Raw genomic sequence first — 18542 nt, forward strand, 5'->3', positions numbered from 1 at the left:
GATTCCCTTGCCTCGCAGGAATCTTTCGTCCTCCTCTGTAAAAGTATTCAACGTCAAGGGTTCTCGTAGCTCTGTGTAACGTCCCTACTCCTGAGCCTGGAGTCCCGGTTTCAAATCCCACCTGCTCCAGAAATGTGTAATAATATCTCTGAATACTTTTGGATATTTTCAACATCAAACTGTTCAATGACCTGGCCTCCACCAGTTTGAGGTAGGGTGTTCCAACGTCACAGAATCCTCAAAGACAGAAAAGAAAAACCTTCTCCTCAGCTCTGTCCTGATAGGGTGACCCCTATTTTAAAATGGTGACCTCCAATTCCGCACCGACTCACAAGAGGAAATATCTTTTCCAGACCGTTCAGGGTCTTACACAGTTTTTTGAGAAGATTTGTAGCTCGGGTTGTGGATGAGGTTGTTATTTATAATCACTTCCGGAAGTGATGCCAACCACCCCAGCAAACTGAGGCATGTAAATAACAAGTGGGACAGAACACCAACTCTCCACCGGAGGCACACTGACGATATTACCTAACAGGGTGACGAAACGTTTGCAACCAAACCCACCAGTTCAACGAGCAAGTCTACAACCTCAGGGTCTTATGCACTTTAATCAAGTGTTCTAACTTCCAGTGGAAGCAAGTCCAGTCTGTCCAACCGATCCTCCTAAGACAACCCATTTATTTAGGGATCAATTTGATATGCCTCCTCTGACTGCATCCAATGCAACTTTTCATGAGCATAAGAACCTAAAATATGCACGTATGTGCAGTCAGTAATGCTTCCTGAATTTTAATGAACCCCTGAAAAGGGGCAAGATTTACTGTTGATGGATGTATCTAACTTTGGAATGGTTTAAAAATGAAGAAGACTGCAAAGACAGGTATATTTAAAATAAAAAAAAATTCATTTTTGACATGAGTCATAGATTAAAATGTACATTAGATAATTACAGTGTCATTTAAGCAAAGAGTCATTGTTGTATAATGTTATGGTTCTCAGAAGGGTTACTACATAATGCACTATCCAATCTGAAAATGTCCCGGGCAGGATTATGGGAGATCATCTTAGGATCTCATGGAGTGTGGACCTGCATCACAGGTTTCCTCGTAGTCTTAGTCATAATGTTTAACAAAGTAATGTAACTTGTGCATAATTGCTACCATGCAATAAACTACAATCTTATTTAAAATAGGTGCCTCTTCTTGTTAATACTCAATAGTGGCTGATCCTGTACTACTGATTAGGCCCCTAGACCCAGTAAAGGAGAGAGAATTGGCAACTGCATTCTTCATACCCACAAAGCCCAGAGTCATTAATCACAGATAAAATAGGGGAAAATACACTGTAAGAGAAAGCTTGTAGGGAACATACAAACTGATTGCAAAATCTGAAAAGGGGAGCACTTCTGGATACCAATAAGAAAAGAAAAAAAAAAATCTTAAAAAGGGATGGCTCCTTGTGGCACACTGGTAGTGTCCTTACCTCCAGATCAGGAGGCCTGGGTTCAAGTCTGCTTCATAGGTGTGTAATAACATCTCTGAACAGATTGATTAGAAAATATCTAAAATCTTCAAGGGTCCCTTCCCTCACTCTCCCCTACCTTTGATAGTCTGCATTGACATTAACAGACTTTGCATGTAAATTCATCAATTGGAAAACATGGGTGAGTTACTGGTGGTGGTTGATAAAGGAAAGAAAAATGATTTGGTGATGGGGAAAAATAAAAAAAGAAAAAAAAAAATCTGTTGTGTACATGAGCACTTCTGGTTAAGTAATTAAAAACAAAAATCTTAAAGGCAGGGCTCTTGTGCTGCAGTGTTCGTGTCCTTACCACTGAGCCAGAAGGTTCCCACCTGAACCAGAAACATAGCATAACACTTCTGAACAGATTGTTTTTTTTTAAAAACCATAAAATTTTAAAATTGTAAGGCAGCAGGCTATGGTTCAAAACTGCCACCTGTCTGCCTCTTCTCCAGCTAACCTCATACCCTGCTGTCCTTGGTAAGACAGCACACCACGTCTGCCAATACTCATGATGCCTTTAGAGAGAGGTGGACGCTGTGGGGGCTACAGTGCTTTATTTCTCCTTCCATGTCCATTTTGATTTAGCCTCCTCCCTACCTCTACTCCCCCTCTGATGGCTCACATTGCCCTTAATGGGCTTTGCGCATAAATTAATCAATTGGAAAACATGGGTGATTTCCTGGTGGTGACTAATAGATTTCAAAAAAGCACAGTTGATGGTAGAGGGGGGGCGGTTGATGTAAAAATAAACTCAGTCGTGTGTAAGAGCACTTCTGGATATAAAAAGAATAAAAAAGAAAAATTTAGAAAATAAAACCTTCTGTCCTACAAATCCCCAGGGCCCAAATTCTACATCTCAGAGTACTGAAAGAAATAGCCCGAGCATTATTGGTCTTCTTTCAAGATTCTGTCGACACCGAACAATTCTTACAGATTGGAGGCGAGCGATGTCACCCCATTATGTAAAAATGGGCAGAAAACAGGGAATTATAGTCTCATTAGCCTGGCATCAGGAGTAGGGAACATACGAGAGTCCATTAGGAACAAATTCACAGCTGAATACTTGGGAAGACAGTAACAGGACTGGACAGAATCAGCATGAATTTATGAAAGTGGAATCATGCTTGGCAAATCCACTGGAATTCTGTGAGGATGTATCTAGTAGAGTTGATAAAAGGAAACTAGAGAATGTGGTTTACTCAGATATTCAGAAGGTCATAGATAAGATCTCACATTAAGAGACAGGCATATACATTGAAAATGCATGGGATTGGGTTAGTGTGCTGACATAGATAGATAACTGGTTGATAGACAGGAAACAAAGTAGGAATAAATGCGTCACTTTCTGAGAAGCAGTCAATGTCGAGTGGGATACCACAGGAATCAGTGCTTGGACCCCAACTATTCATAATATACATTAAATGATTTAGATCTAAATGCAATATCTCCAAGTTTGCAGGCAACACAAAGCTGGGTGGGAGGGTGAACTCTATGGAGGATACAGGGATTGTTCAGTGTAATGTGGACAAGTTGAGTGAGTGGGCAAATGCATGGGAGATACAATGTAACGTGTCGAAATTAGACGTTATCCACCTTGATGGCAAAAACAGAAAAACGGATTATCATCTGAATCGCGACAGATTGGGAAAGGGGAAGATGTAATGAGATCTGGTTGTCCTTGTTGAAAGTAAGGATGTAGGTGCAGCAGGAGATGAAGGCAGCAAACGGGATGTTGGCCTTCATAGTAAGAGGATTTGAATACAACAGCAAAGGGTGTCTTACTGCAACTGTGCAGGACCTTGGTGAGACTACACCGGGAGTATTGTGTGCAATTTTAGGCTTATCTGAAGAAGCATGTTATGGCAATGGAGGAAGTGCACAAAGGTTTACCAGACTGATTCCTGGGATGGTAGGACTGACGTATGAAGACAGAATGGATCAATTTGTACTACATTCAAAGTTTGGAAAAATGAGGGTGATCTCACAGAAACCTATAAAATTCTAACAGGATTACTCTCTAGGCAGGGTAAATGCAGAAAAGTTGTTCTTGATGACCAAGGAGTCAAGAACCCAGGTCAAAGTATGAGGATATAGAGTAGGCCATTTAGGATGGAGATGATGAGGAGTTTCTTCACTCCCAGAGAGAGAGGTGAGCCTGTGGAATTCGTTGCCACAGAAAGCGGCTTAGGCCAAGAGACAGTGTTTTCAAGGAGGAGTTAGATATAGTTCTTAAGGGTAATGGGATCAAACTATATGGGGATCAAAAGAAACTACTGAATTGGATGATCAGACACAATCATACTGAATGGCGTACTCTTATTCCTATTTTCTAAGTGTCTTTGTTACCAATTACTAACCTGGTTTAGCATTGCAAATTATACTCAAGAAATTGTGATACTTATTTTGACCCAGGAGTGAATACCATCTACAGCTTTAGCAGCCAACTGAATATATCAGTTCTCAAATTTAGGACATCAACAGATTTACAAACCACTTGTAAGGAAGATTTATATAATGACAGATACCTGAAAGAAATAACAAGCTGGCAGCATCAGAATTATGCATAAGTTCATGTACCAACTTTCACCCAACTGCAAGTCACTGGGAGCCTAAGGTTAGATTGGTGTCACAAAAAAAGTCATTAATGTTCAATATAGTGTGCTCCAACCTAAAATGGAATTTTGCTATACATTTGGATCTTTTAATAACACATTTTGCTGAAGTAAATGCTAGGTAAATGCTACATGTTGGGGTTAAATGAATTAAAAGATTTGGGACATTTGCATCCCAAGAGCTATTTAGGGTCGAAAATCGTATCCAGTTCATAAACAGTCAATTCTCAGAGATACAAAAGCCATTGGAGGTTGATCAAATATTTCCTGGATAGGACCCAGGCAGGAATGGCTATGAAACTGCACTTTACAAAGTTATGCCAATTTTGAAACAATGGGAAGATGCAGGGTGCATTCCAAAGTAGTTTGTAGCACCGTGATAGAATGATGCACACTCAAAGCAGCCAGCTTAACTAAACTAGACATAGATTACATAATTGAAATGTGTGTAGTTTTATTCTCTGGATGAGCAATAATGACCACAGGAAGAGTCATCCATAAGAAGATACAGGCTGAACAGTGATAGCGAATGCATTTTATCTTTGACCAAAGTAATTATATTTTGGGGTCACAAGGTGTAGAGCTGGATGAACACAGCAGGCCAAGCAGCATCAGAGGAGCAGGAAAGCTGACGTTTCGGGTCAAGATCCATCTTCAGAAATAGGGGAAGGGAAGGGGATTCTGAAATAAATAGGGAGAGAGGGGGAGGCGGATAGAAGATGGATAAAGGAGAAGGTAGGTGGACAGGAGACAGACAGGTCAAAGAGGCAGGGTTGGAGCCAGTAAAGGTGAATATCGGTGGGGAGTTAGGGAGGGGATAGGTCGGTCCAGGGAGGACGGACAGGTCAAGGGGGCGAGATGAGGTTAGTGGGTAGGAGATGGGGATGGGGCTTGAAGTGGGAGGAATGGTTAGGGAGGCGGGGACGAGCTGGACTGGTTTTGGGTTGTGGTCGGGGGAGGGGAGAGGGGACCGCTTTGCGGAACACCTACGCTCGGTTCGCAACAAACAACTACACTTCCCAGTCGCGAACCATTTCAACACCCCCTCCCACTCCTTGGACGACATGTCCATCCTGGGTCTCCTGCAGTGCCACAACGATGCCACTCGAAAGCTGCAGGAACAGCACCTCATATTTTGCTTGGGAACCCTGCAGCCCAAGGGTATCAATGTGGACTTCACAAGCTTCAAAATCTCCCCTCCCCCTACCCCATCCCAAAACCAGCCCAGCTCGTCTCCGCCTCCCTAACCATTCCTCCTACCTCAAGCCCCACCCCCATCTCCTACCCACTAACCTCATCCCGCCTCCTTGACCTGTCCGTCCTCCCTGGACTGACCTATCCCCTCCCTAACTCCACATCTACACTCAACTTTACTGGCTCCAACTCCGCATCTTTGACCTGTCTCCTCTCCACCTATCTTCTCCTTTATCCGTCTTCTATCCGCCTCCCTCTCTCTCCCTATTTATTTCAGAATCCCCTTCCCCTCCCTGATTTCTGAAGAAGGGTCTAGGCCCGAAAGGTCAGCCTTCCTGCTCCTCTGATGCTGCTTGGCCTGCTGTGTTCATCCAGCTCTACACCTTGTTATCTCAGATTCTCCAGCATCAACAGTTCCTACTAATACTGTAACATATTTTGGGGTCAGTTCGCTTTTAAACCACGTGTCTAAATTATTCACAAATTTGCATTTTTATATTACAAGCAGGGACAGGAACTAGATGCATCACTCCGGAAAGTCTCTAAGGTAAAATAAATCAGGGCACCATCATCTCTCATCTCAAAAAACTTTTGCTTTGAGTCTTATGCCTTCTACAGATCACAGTGTTCAGTGCACAAAACAATGGATTACTAACTAACCTCACAAGCTATTGTTTAATTAGCTATCGAGATGACAAAATTGCAAAAGGTGGCTAATGATGAAGAATTTGATAAAAAAATTTTATTGTAGGCAACTAAAATTTGTGATACGGATCCATGCTTATCAAATGATGACCGAAAAAGAATGTCTTCATCCAGGTGAGAAAATATATCTTTCTATGCAATCAAATCCCAATTAGTACATCCTCAATGTTGAATGTTAAATGTTGCACCTTCTTAAACAATGTACATAAACTGCATTCAAAATGGAAAGTAGAATTTATAAAGCATTTACCTTTCAATAACATAGAAGTTATCACCATCATCCCCTTGATCAATAACATGCTCACCAACTTTGACATGCGTTTCAAACATGGCATCCAACAGCTGAAACATTTGTTCCTATAAAAGACAGAGGTTATCATACACTGCAACTACTAACACAGTATACCACTTGTACAATAATGAAGAAAAAACAAATTTCAACTTTGGTATAGAGGCTGCTATATAGAGCAGGAGATGGGTATGCCTCAAACTTTGGGATGCTTTCTATAAAAACGAATAGTGGCATGACATCCATGCTAATGGTTTATTGAGTTTTTTGATATAAAACAGGATATAAAAATTGTACGTTTGATCCTAAATAGCAGCACTACAAATTGGCATTTACATCTCCAGGTTTGTGAAAAGATCAGAGTTTCTTGTCCTGATTGCCATCTGCCAGCTTTTACCAAAAAAAGTGTCCAGATACGAATAGGGAACCCTTGCGCCAAATAGCTCCTGGATCCTGAACACCTGTTCAGACATGAATAAAGGGCAACTTATCCCCTCAGAACCACACTCTGCAAATAGTTAATATTTTTGGCAAAGGAGGAGGAAAACAATAAAACTGAAGAAAAGCACAGACAAAAGATGTACATTGGTTCTGCAAGCAATGATTTATTTCTACACACTGAAATTAATTTATGGCAGCAATTCATAGAGAGATGAGCTGCAGTTGCCAACATCTTATGTAGTCCTGGCCTTGTAAAAGGCTGACAACTTGACCACCTCCCTTGTGTGGGGGATGTTACGCTAGCATCTAGCAAGTCAAAAATATATCCGCTAAACTGAACAGTTTGGAATTGTAGTTCCACAGACGTTTCATTACCCTGCTCGGTAACATCTTCAGTGCAGTCTCCAATGAAGCGTCGGTGTGTTTTCCTGCCTGGTTTTTAAACTCTGGAGCCCGTTGAGCTGGATTGCCTCACTTCCCGTTTTCCTTCGTACTGGAGTGTATATGGGGTCGAGTTCTATGTGTTTATTAATGGCTATCTTCTTGGAGTGCCAGGCTTCTAGGAATTCCCGTGCCGGTCTCTGCTTAGCTTGTCCCAGGATTTTGGTGTTGTCCCAGTCGAAATAGTGGTTCTCCTTGTCCATGTGGATTGAGATGAGTGAGTATTGGTCGTGTCTTTTTTGTAGCCAGTTGGTGTTCGTGTACCCTTGTTGTTAGTTTCCTTCCTGTTTGTCCGATGTAGTGTTTCTCACAGTCTCTGCAGGGGATCTTGTAGATGACATTGGTCCTGTCCATGGCGGGGAGTGGGTCTTTAGTTCGGGTGAGCAGTTGTCGTAGGGTTGATGTGGGCTTGTGTGGAAAACCCGAAGTGAGGCAATCCAGCTCAACGGACTCCAGAGTTTAAAAACCAGGCCGGAAAACACACCGACGCTTCATCAGAGGCTGCACTGATGATGTTACCCAGCAGGGTAACGAAACATCTGTGGAACAATGAACCAGCTCAGTGAGCCAACCAACCACAACATCCACAACCCGAGCTACAAATCTACTCCAAAACCTTAGTTTGGAATTGTAATCCACAAGAAAACAGATAATCTTTTCACTCTCTTGTCAAGTAGGGCTCCAAATGTTAGTCTCTCGGGAAGTCTAAAACTAATGAAGTTGCATTTACATAGCATCTTTTACAGACTAAATATTTTTGTAATTCAACCAATTTGAGTACATCAAGCACAAATGATCAGCACAAAGATAAATTAACAATCTATTTGCTGATGTTGATTGAAGAATGACCATTGTCAGAATACAAGGATAATTCTCTAGCACTTGGTCCAACTGCAGCTTTGGATTTGCCCAAGCAAGCAGAAAAGTCAACATTGTAACATCTCCTCTAAAGAATGGCATATCTAACAGCACACTATTTCCTCAGTCATGCACTGAAATGTCAGCCTAGATTGTGTGTTCAAATCTTTGGAGTAGGGGTTCCCACACCTTCAGGACTAATTGGAGTGCTCTAATCGAGTCACAGTTGTGATCTAAACAGCTGTCTAATTATTAAGGATGACAGAAATGTGTGTTTGTGAAAGCTATAATTCCAATATCTTTTAGAAACTTGCATGTTTCTTTGCCTCCACATTGAACTGATGTTGAATTGTACAGCTTGGATTCACAGCAACAGTGAACTTGGGAGCAGCAGGAGTTCATGTCGCCCCCTCAAACCTGCTCCTGCATGGCTAATCTTTTTGTAGTCTCAACTCTACTTTCTTGTCTGCCCCTCCCCAACTCCCTTGTCAAGTGAATACAAAATTCTAACTTTGAACATGTTCGATGACAATGACACCGAAAGAACTGCGGATGCTGTAAATCAGGAACAAAAACCGAAGTTGCTAGAAAAGCTCAGCAGGTCTGGCAGCATCTGTGAAGAAAAAAATCAAAGTTAACGTTTCAGGTCCGGTGACCTTTCCTCAGAACAGTTCTGAGAAAGGGTCAGCAGACCCGAAATGTTAACTCTGATATTTTTTCTTCACAGATGCTGCCAGACCTGCTGAGCTTTTCTAGCAACTTCGGTTTTTGTTCGTGTTCAATGACACATTCTTCACTGCTTTTTGGGGAAGAGAATTTCAAAAGAACAACTGGTAGAGGAAAAAGAAAGTCTCCTCATCTCCTTCTTAAGAAGTGTATCTCTTAGTTTAAGTCTCCTCCGTAAGTGGAAACATGCTTCCGGTAGCCATTCAATCAATGACCCCACAGGATCTTTTATGTCTCAATAAGACCACTTCCCATTCAACAGATGGCGCCTGACCTGCTGAGTTTTTCCAGCTTCTCTCTTACTCTAATTTCAGATTTTCACCATCTGCCACACGTGGTTTTTGAACTGTCCATTTATTCCTATTCTATATGCAACTACTTTAGCAGTCCTCTACCAATGCTACGCTATTGGCTCCTTACATCAGGAGTTCTTGTATTGTGCAGCAATATTTGAAGTAGCACCTTATCATGTACATTTTAAGACAACAGGAGACCCATCTTCAGATTCTGCTTGATTGGCTTCTTGTTACTTCTCAAAAACTGCTATTCTGCAATAATCCACTTGATTGTGGATTCTCTAATGATTTAATAATAGATTCTATAGCTGGTTTACCAATCATGTTCTATGAATCTTATCAAAAGCAAATGGTAACTGAGTCAAATTCATTTATTTTGGGTGGGGGAACTTTATTTTTAAAAATTTGATTATAAAAATTATAGGAATGCTTTGTTAACAGGAGGTGCAGAGTTCTATTCTGCTTTACACACAAGCAATGAGCAATGTTATAAGTTTAAATGGCCTGAAAGTAAAACATTTTCACCTTTACTTAGCATTCTCACTTGTCAAAAGCTCTTGCATATCTCAGGATGATGTACTTGACAGTCGCATAATGAAAGCACAGCCAAGTTTTCTTACCAGCTACCTCCAAAATATGTCAAGCCTTGACAAACCTAATGTAAATCAAACAGGAATTCAATATTGAAGATTGCTTATAAAAAAAGTTACCATAAAAGATTTTGTTTCGCAGTTTGATCAACTTCTCAATTTTATCATGTGTGGCAGGACAAGGCCCTCAAATGGTCATTAATTGGCTCCAGGGCTTCAACTAGTCCACAGGAAAGTGAGTCGCTTGACACTGCATCTGTCACAGGTAAGTATCAACTGGGGCAGGTGGGAGGATGTTGTGCACAGCACCCAATCATACACTGCCTACCTGCCATTGCACCTCTTTGGGTGGAGAACAGAGACAGAGCGAGAACAAGAGTCAAGAATAAAATAAAGCTGAAGACTGCAGATAAGCCCCCAGGCAATGTTAACTGCCTATCCAATTTCCAGTGGCCAGGAAACTAAAATCAAATTTCTCCTTAAGTATTCAACATGAAGAAAAGACTCATTCTCCAAGTGCCATTATTATCTATAACAGAGACAACACAGTTCATCTAACACTAAAAAAAACTTTGGATCTCTTGTCAAATATCAAAAGGTGGTGCTTTAAAAAGTGCCTCTTTCACACACTTCGATAGTTTTTTTTATGACTTCACATTTGTAAATATGACAGAACTTCATCAAGTACCTGCATATCTGAAGGTCTTACTAATGTAATGATTAGCTACTCAAACCAAAAAAAAATGCTGAAATACTCCGATTCAGCAGCATCTGTGGAAAGAAAAACAAGGTTAACCTTTCTGGTTGATGGCTTTTTGTCAGAAGACTGAAAAGAGTGTTGCATTAGCACGCTAACTGTTCACCTGCTTACTGATCTCAGGCAGGTCCCAAATTTCCCCTTGGGTATCTGTCCAATATTATACAGCTAATCATATCTTTGTGTATTTAGTGTCACTTTGTGATTCTGATGGATCATTCCCTCAAAATAATTAAAGAAAGCTAACTTGCTGTTAAGTGTTATGATTCAAGCTGATGGCACTACAGGACAAGTCAGATCCCAGAATAAAATCTGGTTCGCTGGATCATATACACTTTTGAAAGTAATTTAAGACAGCAGTCTTTCACTGAAGCATAAACACACAAGGCAGCAGATTCGATTTTAGCAATAAAACAGAAGATAGGTGTTTATTACATCAAAAAGTAAACCAAAGTGTCGAAACATAACCATTTGAAAATTTCAAAACACCACAAAACAAAGTCTCATCTACTCCCCAATGCCATTTTACAGTTAATCAAAATCCAGATAAAATTTCCTTCCTGTTCAATTCCTTTGTGTCTTCTCACTTCAGGGCTCTATGAGCTGTGAAGCCTTTTCCTTGAATACTCTCAACCGAGATCTTGGACTTTCTCAGTTTTGAATAATTAATCCCGGTTTCTAATCAAACACTCTAGGTCCGGTAGGTTTCATTTTATGAAACCTTTCCATTAAAGGAAACTTCTCTTAACAGCTCTGAACAATTGCCTTTTCCAAGAGAAACTATACTTGCATCTGACCTCATTCAGGTTTCCTTTGAACTAAATTCAAAAGCTTTTGAACTAATTTTTGTTTCAAGCTTGCTGATCCTAGATTCTGCAATGGCTAATGGCTTAATGCTTTTATAGCCTAAACACCTACAATATAAACAAACTTCCATTTCCAATCCAGAGGTCCTTCCAGTCACCTGCTCCCTGACACATATGGTTTAAAAGTCAAGGTTCTACAAAGACTGAGCAAATGAATTTTTGAACCTCTTAACAGAAATAAATCAATGACCATATACAATTACTTCAAAATCCACAATATTTAAAAAATATCAATATATATGAAAATCATACACCTTTGATTACTAGACTTGTAATTAGAGGTCCAGATTAATGATTTGGGTACATCTGTTTAAATCCTATAAATCTCTGAGTAATAACAGCCATTAAACTATCATTGATTGTCAAATATAAAATCCATCTGGTTTATTAACATCTTTAGGGAAGGAAATCACCATTCCTACTTAGTCTGACCGATTTGTGACCCCAGACACACAGCAAATGTAGTTGACTCTTAACTCAGTTAAACCGTCTAATTAAAGTCATATTGGATTCACATTATTAACTCTGTTTCACTCTCCACAGATGCTGCCAGACCTGTACAGTTTCTCCAGCATTCTCTATTAACATGTTAGAAGTCACGTGATTGGTTGTGATGCTGTAGGCCCTGCTGGGGTTGTTGTTGTTGTTTTTGAATAGTGACTATTGAGAGGGGTTTTTGTTTTATTTGGTTCAGTTGGAGGGAAGCTTGCTATGAACAAACCAAGTTTGGAAGAAAACATGCCATGAACAAGCTGTCCTGATAATCTCTCCCATTTGAGAGGAAAACCCTCCATATCAATTCAGAGTGAAATCTATTGTTATTTTCAAAAGGAATTAAATAAAAATACCAAGATCATACTTCCAGCACAAGTGACAAGCTGGAGACAGTATGCTTATGGCTGCTAAAATGGGATGTCAAAATGAAATTTGATGATCAGCTTTGTTTACTGTTCAGTGGACTAGGAGAAGGGCATTATGGATGAAAATAAGCTCAGAAAGCATGACTGAACAACAAGAGAGAAACTTAAGCAAGATACAAGTTTAGAACTGTGAAAGAAGCAGGGGCAGCTGAACAGATGGTCTCAAATTACATTCTAAACACCAACGAATGCAAGGAGTTCATGAACTTTATTATTAAGTTAAAACTCTGGCTAGTTAAAGCCAGTCAGTAAAAAGATTCAGCAACTTAAGTTCAGAGGTCGGTCTTTTAGTTTAAAAAAAAAACTTACTTAGGTTACAAACAAACAATCCAGGTAAATCTACATTTAATCACCACCCCTTGTTTCTGCAGTTTATTTGAATAAGGTGATTCCTTAGGCTGACTTAATGGTTTTCTTCAAGACAACAAAGGAAACTGAAAATGTATGAGGCAAACTGCCCTTTATCCTAAATTTTCAAAACATATTTGGAAGCAAAAGGAAGTTAAGGAAAACCTGTTCATTTAAACTGAGTTGTAAAGCAAATTCCTAGAGACAGAAGATCAAGGAAGGACATCTATGAAATGCTTGAAGAATAAAGAACGACAGATGGTGCAAAGTGAGGCAAAGAAAAAGTGGGTTCATTTGCATAATACTCTTTTCTGGTTCTATCATTCAGTCCATGTTCACATTAGTCCTTCATTCACAGAGTAAAAAGGTAGAAATCAAACCAATTACATGGACATTATTTTCTTCTGCAGTACAAGTGGAGAAAATCTTTCAAATAGCTGAATCAGTTTACATTTGTGTTATTTCTTGTAAAGTCTAAACTTTGATAAAAGGTCATACCTGATCTAAATTCTTAAAAAGAAGAATGTCTTTACATGCATCTTGCAATCTTCTTCTTTGTTCATCTGTTTTGGGATGAACAACCTACAATGCAGAAGGAAAATTGCTGTAAAAATATCTACAGCTTCATATTAAAACTATTTATCAGTTGTTATTCAATAGGTTGAAAGTTGTTACTACGACATTAAAAGGTGGGATCTCTTCACTGCCTCACTGGAAACTGCCAAACAGGTAAAAAACAATAACCATTTAGATTGCTCATCTCCCACGATTAGTACAATGTGCTTTGTACAAATATTTACCAACTGTTTTCTCTACTTCTCTGATTCTTTCCCTTGCAAATAGCTTCAAGCATTAAATAAATATTCAAAATGTTAAATTAATTACTTACTTTAGAATATAAGACTTAGTTAACTTCATTGCATTTTAATAGAAACAGCAGCTAAAGTTACTGTTAATTATCAGTGCAGAATCTCAACATTTAGGCCAATTATTCAGCAAGGTTTAAACTGACTGAAGAGGTTCTATTGATAACAGCATGATACAAAAGGCAGTTCACTTCTCTCACATAAATAGCAAAGTGCATTAATGTTGGGACACAGCACAACAGGTTTTTGGATATATTTTTGAAATTATTCAAAATTTTTTTACGTTTACTTGCTATAATTTTTGCATTTCTATGCATAAAACACTTCATTCATCATAAACCTCCCAGAACCACATGGACCAGAGAGCCATTCAATAAAGCCAGCTACTGTCCTCTGCTGTTCTCTCTTTTATTAAGGCACGAACTTGCATATGTTTCGTTTTCAGGCAGTCAGCAAGTGGCAGCAGCCAAAACACAGTTACCAAATAAGATAATTGTAAAAAGGTAATCCTTGTTATCTCAAATGTTATTTTAATTTACATGGTGTGTTTTACTTTTGTGCATGTGTGAAGGTGTGTGGTTTACATCTTTGAGACATCTGCTACACTATTCCTCCTTGCACATCGTGACCCAAGTCGGCAGCTCACCACAAGAGCAACTCTCTCTCAAAACATATATGAACAGATTTTTTTTTGAGGAAAAGGAGAGACAACGAGGCAGAGAGGTTAGGCCACTGCAAAGTAGTGTCTGCTAAGTTGCCTCCAAAAAAGAGAAGACAACAGCCTGTAGGGTTGGACGAGGAAGCTACATTTTTCTTCAAAAATAAGGTTTGTTTGCATTCATCCACGTGCTGCATGTTTTCATTTTCCAAATAACGTTGCTTACCCGAGGTTCTGTATCCTCCTCTTCCTCATCAGGGTTGAAAGCTTCTGCACATACTAAAAGGATACACTAAGATTAATATGAATGGATTGCAAAAATGACTAATTCAAAGGATACAATTCTAACATTCGATTGATAGCTTCATTTTATTTGAGCATTGAGATGATTATTATATAACTGGTCAGAGATCTCATTTTTCATTAAATGGGATTTCTAGCTTGTCATATTGAGTATAATCAGACTTTTTTTTAAAAGAGTGAGCATTCTAACAGCTTGGATATAGAAACATTACAAATAAATAATCACAGAATCAAACTATAACATAGCAGATATTCACTTGAACAATTTAGTTCATTTGACAGGATCATTTTGCAGGAGCAGCAAATTTTAGTAAAGACAAGAGAATGTTAAACACTTGCTTGAAAATAAAACTTCCTGTTAGCTAATCACAAAGCTAACTGCAATTGTGAAGCACACTTTTACATTCTTGGCTCACAACTGAAGAATTTTTCAAACTTCATTCGTTCATGGGCATCCCTGGCAAGGCCAGCATTTGTTACCCATCTCTAATTGCCCCTGAACCGAGTGACTTGCTCGGCCATGAAGAGGGTTGTTCAGCGTCAACCATTACTGTGCAGTCACATGAAGGCAGACCGCATAATGATGGCAGATTTCCTTCTTTAAAAGGACGTTAGTGATCCAGACCAAATAGTTTCAGGGTTACCACTACTTGTACTAACTTGATATTCCAGATTTATAACCTGAATTTAAATTCCACCAGCTGCCATTGTGGGATTTCTACCCCTGTTACTATAGCATTAGTCTGACCCTGTGGTTTACTAACTCAGTGGCATTACAACAATGCTATCATCTCTGACAATATAAACAGGGAGCTTTCATCAAAAAGGAAAACATTTGAATTCCTAAACTTGTCAAGCTTTCTTAATGGCAGAGGACAAAAAGTACTCCACAGTATTTCAATGACATAGCCATTATTTTCTACAGGAATGCGTAGGAGTGTCCAGCTGCAATGGATTATGCTGCATATTATTTAGCTTTATAGATATCACTTGGTTCTGTCATATAACTCAGTGAGAAGGTTAAACCATATGGTAAGAATCATAAGGCCTTGGTTTCATAGGGTTCCTACTTCTAAGCACGTAATTGATCTTCCATGTGCGATGACAAAAATGTCACTATTCAATTAAAACCTGACCCACCAAATGAATCTTCAAACCTACATTTTAAAAAAAATCCAACCTTTTGCTGCCAATAAAGAATTCATCCTTAATTCCACTCCAAACAACTGCAGTGACAAAAATCGAGGCCGCAATATTTTCATTCATTTTCTAAAAAACAAATTCAAACATCCCAAACCACAATTGACAACAAGGAACAGGGAAATATATATACAAGACTAACTACGTTCAGAGATTCTTTCTTAATGGTCATTCCCCACAGCCTTATCTGTATAAGAAACTGGCTCAAATGGACCTTAGTGGGCTAATTCAAATTTGATGCCAAGTCTCAACATAGTAAGGCACTTTAGAAATTCAGAAAATAATACTCAGCCAGGAATTGAAGGTTGACAAATAAAGTTTATCATCTTGATATTGGTCCAAACATAAATTTGAGAGGAAAAGACATCAACAAATCAGTCGAGTGTTCAGGCAGGTGATTATCAGGTGAGTTTCAATGCTGAGGAAGTGAGAGTAATGCTGTTGGGTAGTAAGAACATTGAAAGACAATATAAAATAGGGGGTACGATTCTGAAAAGGAGGTGCAGGAGCAGAGGGAGCTGACGTATATATCTAATTATCATTAAAAGTGGCAAGACAAATGGAGAGACGAGTTTAAAAAGCCTACAGCGTTCTCAACTTTGTTCATAAGGGCAAGGAGGTGACATTGGACTTCTATGAGACACTTGTACAAGACCTCAGCTGGGAGTATGCTGTACAGTTGTGTGAGCCACATTATGGGAAGAGATGGGAATGCATTTGAAGCTATTTACCAAGAATTGTTCCAGCAATGAGAAGCTTCAGTTATGAGGATACATTGAAGAAGTTGGGACTGTTCTCCTTGAGAGAAGATGGCTGAAATGGGACTTGATCGAGGTTTTCAAAATCATGGGCAGGCTGGATAGAGTAGCTGGGAAACTGTTCATGTTTATAAAAAGGAACAAGAATAAAAAGGACCCAAATTTAAAGTGATGTGCAAAAGAAGCATGCTGCGAGAAAAAATACCTTTTCACTCAGCAAGTAGATAGAGTATGGAATGCACTGCCTGGAAGTGTAGTGGAAATCGGTACAATTGAGGCATTTGAGAGGGCAGTGGATGATTAGTTGGATTGAAACAATGTACAAGGATATGGGGGAGAAAACAGAAGATTACCTAGTGCCAACGACGCTTGTTTGAAGAGCTGGTGCAGGCACACTGGGCTGAATGGCCTCCTTCTGCACTGTAACAATTCTGTGATTACTACGACAAATTTTTATTTCTATTCAGTTGATCCAATTGTTGTTATTTAATGGCAGAAAAAGAAAACACATTTATCTGAATGCTGCCCAAAGTTTCATTTTTTTTCCCCAAATTGTCTAAGTCAGTCACAAAATTTCCGCTTATTACTAGAATACAGCAAGATTCAAAAGTTGTCTGTGCAGCAAGTTTCACATTCAATCTAAAAAAAAATGCAATGCCAGAAAAATTGTTTCACCTTTACCAACATGGAAGTTGTACCTCATCCTATCTATAGTTCAAAAAGTACTAAGTCAGTCAGTCAGGTCAGTCAGTTAATCTACTACCAGAATCTAAATAACTTTGATTTGATAAGTCCATAATTAAAGATAGGTGTACAGCTTTAAGAAATTTAAAACAAGACATATACAGAATTTCCAAACATGCTCTTCAGATGATCTCTCAAAGCCTTTGTTTGCACCCAGGTTGAAACTACAGGCTAAATCTTTCAGGTCCTTACAATAGATCTTAACACCAGAAGTTGCTAATATTTAGATTTCCATCTGTAAAGAGAGAGGTTGGCTCCTAAATGGATTATAAACAGAAATCTTTGGAGCTTCATTGGAATTGTCAGAAATAGAGTAAAATGTCAGTCAGTTTATAAAGGTGTGAAGTGATCGGCTTATCACCATAACATAAATAAATCTCTTTTCGCCTTGGCAACAGGTGCCTTTAAAATTTAAGGCTTTCTGAATGCCAAAAATGTATCGTCATGAAAAGCTAAAGACTTTCATTCTCATTGTTTCTTCCAAGACCTGAACTAGCTGTTAGAAAAAAATCCCAAAAAGAATCTGTATTCAAGATAAATTCTGCAGCATAGCACTCTGCACAATGGAAGAGCTACAGCTGTTTGTTTTATTGATCTAAAAATTGAGTTTTGGCGGGTATGTTTTGAAATGAAGATAAATATTTTTCAAATCATTCCAACCTAGAAGTGAATGTCTCAAAGGGGAAAAGAAAGGATGGTGACCCAAGGTCAAATTCATTAGGAGGACTAGCAGTAAATAACAAGTAACATTCGTGTCACTCAAATACTCCGTCCAACAAGAAGAGTCAACCTTACTCCCCCTGACATTCAATGGCATTCCCATTTTCAAACTTCCACCATCAGCATTCTACAAGTCATCATTACCATGCAATAAAAGTACCGGGCCAGATGCTGGGTCCAGTACCATCTACAAAATGCAGGAACTTGCCAACACTCTAACTACATTTGTGAATCTAAAACCCCTACCAAAAAAGGTGGCAAGAGCAGCAGTTAAATGGGAACACAAAGAAACTGCCACATTCTCCTCCATGTTCCATACAGTCCTGACCTCAAAATATAGAGCCGTAGCTTCAGCAGCACCGAGTTAAAATTGTGGAGCCCTTACTAAACAACATTGCAGGAGCTCCTTTATCATATGAATCGAAATGTTTCAAGAAGCTGCTTACTACCGCCTTCAGGACAGGCAATAAACATTGACCTTCCAGTGATACTCACATCCCATGAATGAATAAATAAATAAAGAGTTACCACCAAGATGAGATAACAGGAGCACTGCCCATCGCTCTCTTGCTTTCTGTCACACTACCCAAAAGGGCACAACGTTATTTTTAAATCAGAGATAGTAGGAACTGCAGATGCTGGAGAATCCGAGACAACAAGGTGCAGGGCTGGATGAACCCAGCAGGCCAAGCAGCATCATAGGAGCAGAGAGGCTGACGTTTCGGG

At 39.3% G+C, this 18542-nt stretch overlaps 1 protein-coding gene across 2 annotated transcripts in view; it reads right to left on the reverse strand.

Annotated features, from left to right (window-relative positions):
* LOC109915583 (cAMP-dependent protein kinase type II-beta regulatory subunit-like) overlaps positions 1-18542 on the reverse strand; it is a 91016-nt gene that overhangs the window by 30684 nt on the left and 41790 nt on the right. For both annotated transcript variants that reach the window (XM_048610083.1, XM_048610084.1), the window contains exons 3-5: positions 14318-14370; positions 13066-13149; positions 6286-6392 (exon numbers count right to left, since the gene is read on the reverse strand). In XM_048610083.1, the coding sequence (XP_048466040.1) occupies positions 6286-6392; positions 13066-13149; positions 14318-14370 (244 nt within the window). The remainder of the gene's footprint in view (positions 1-6285; positions 6393-13065; positions 13150-14317; positions 14371-18542) is intronic.

The sequence above is a fragment of the Rhincodon typus genome, chromosome 22, assembly GCF_021869965.1.
Source record: "Rhincodon typus isolate 14 chromosome 22, sRhiTyp1.1, whole genome shotgun sequence".
NCBI classification, from domain to species: domain Eukaryota; kingdom Metazoa; phylum Chordata; class Chondrichthyes; order Orectolobiformes; family Rhincodontidae; genus Rhincodon; species Rhincodon typus.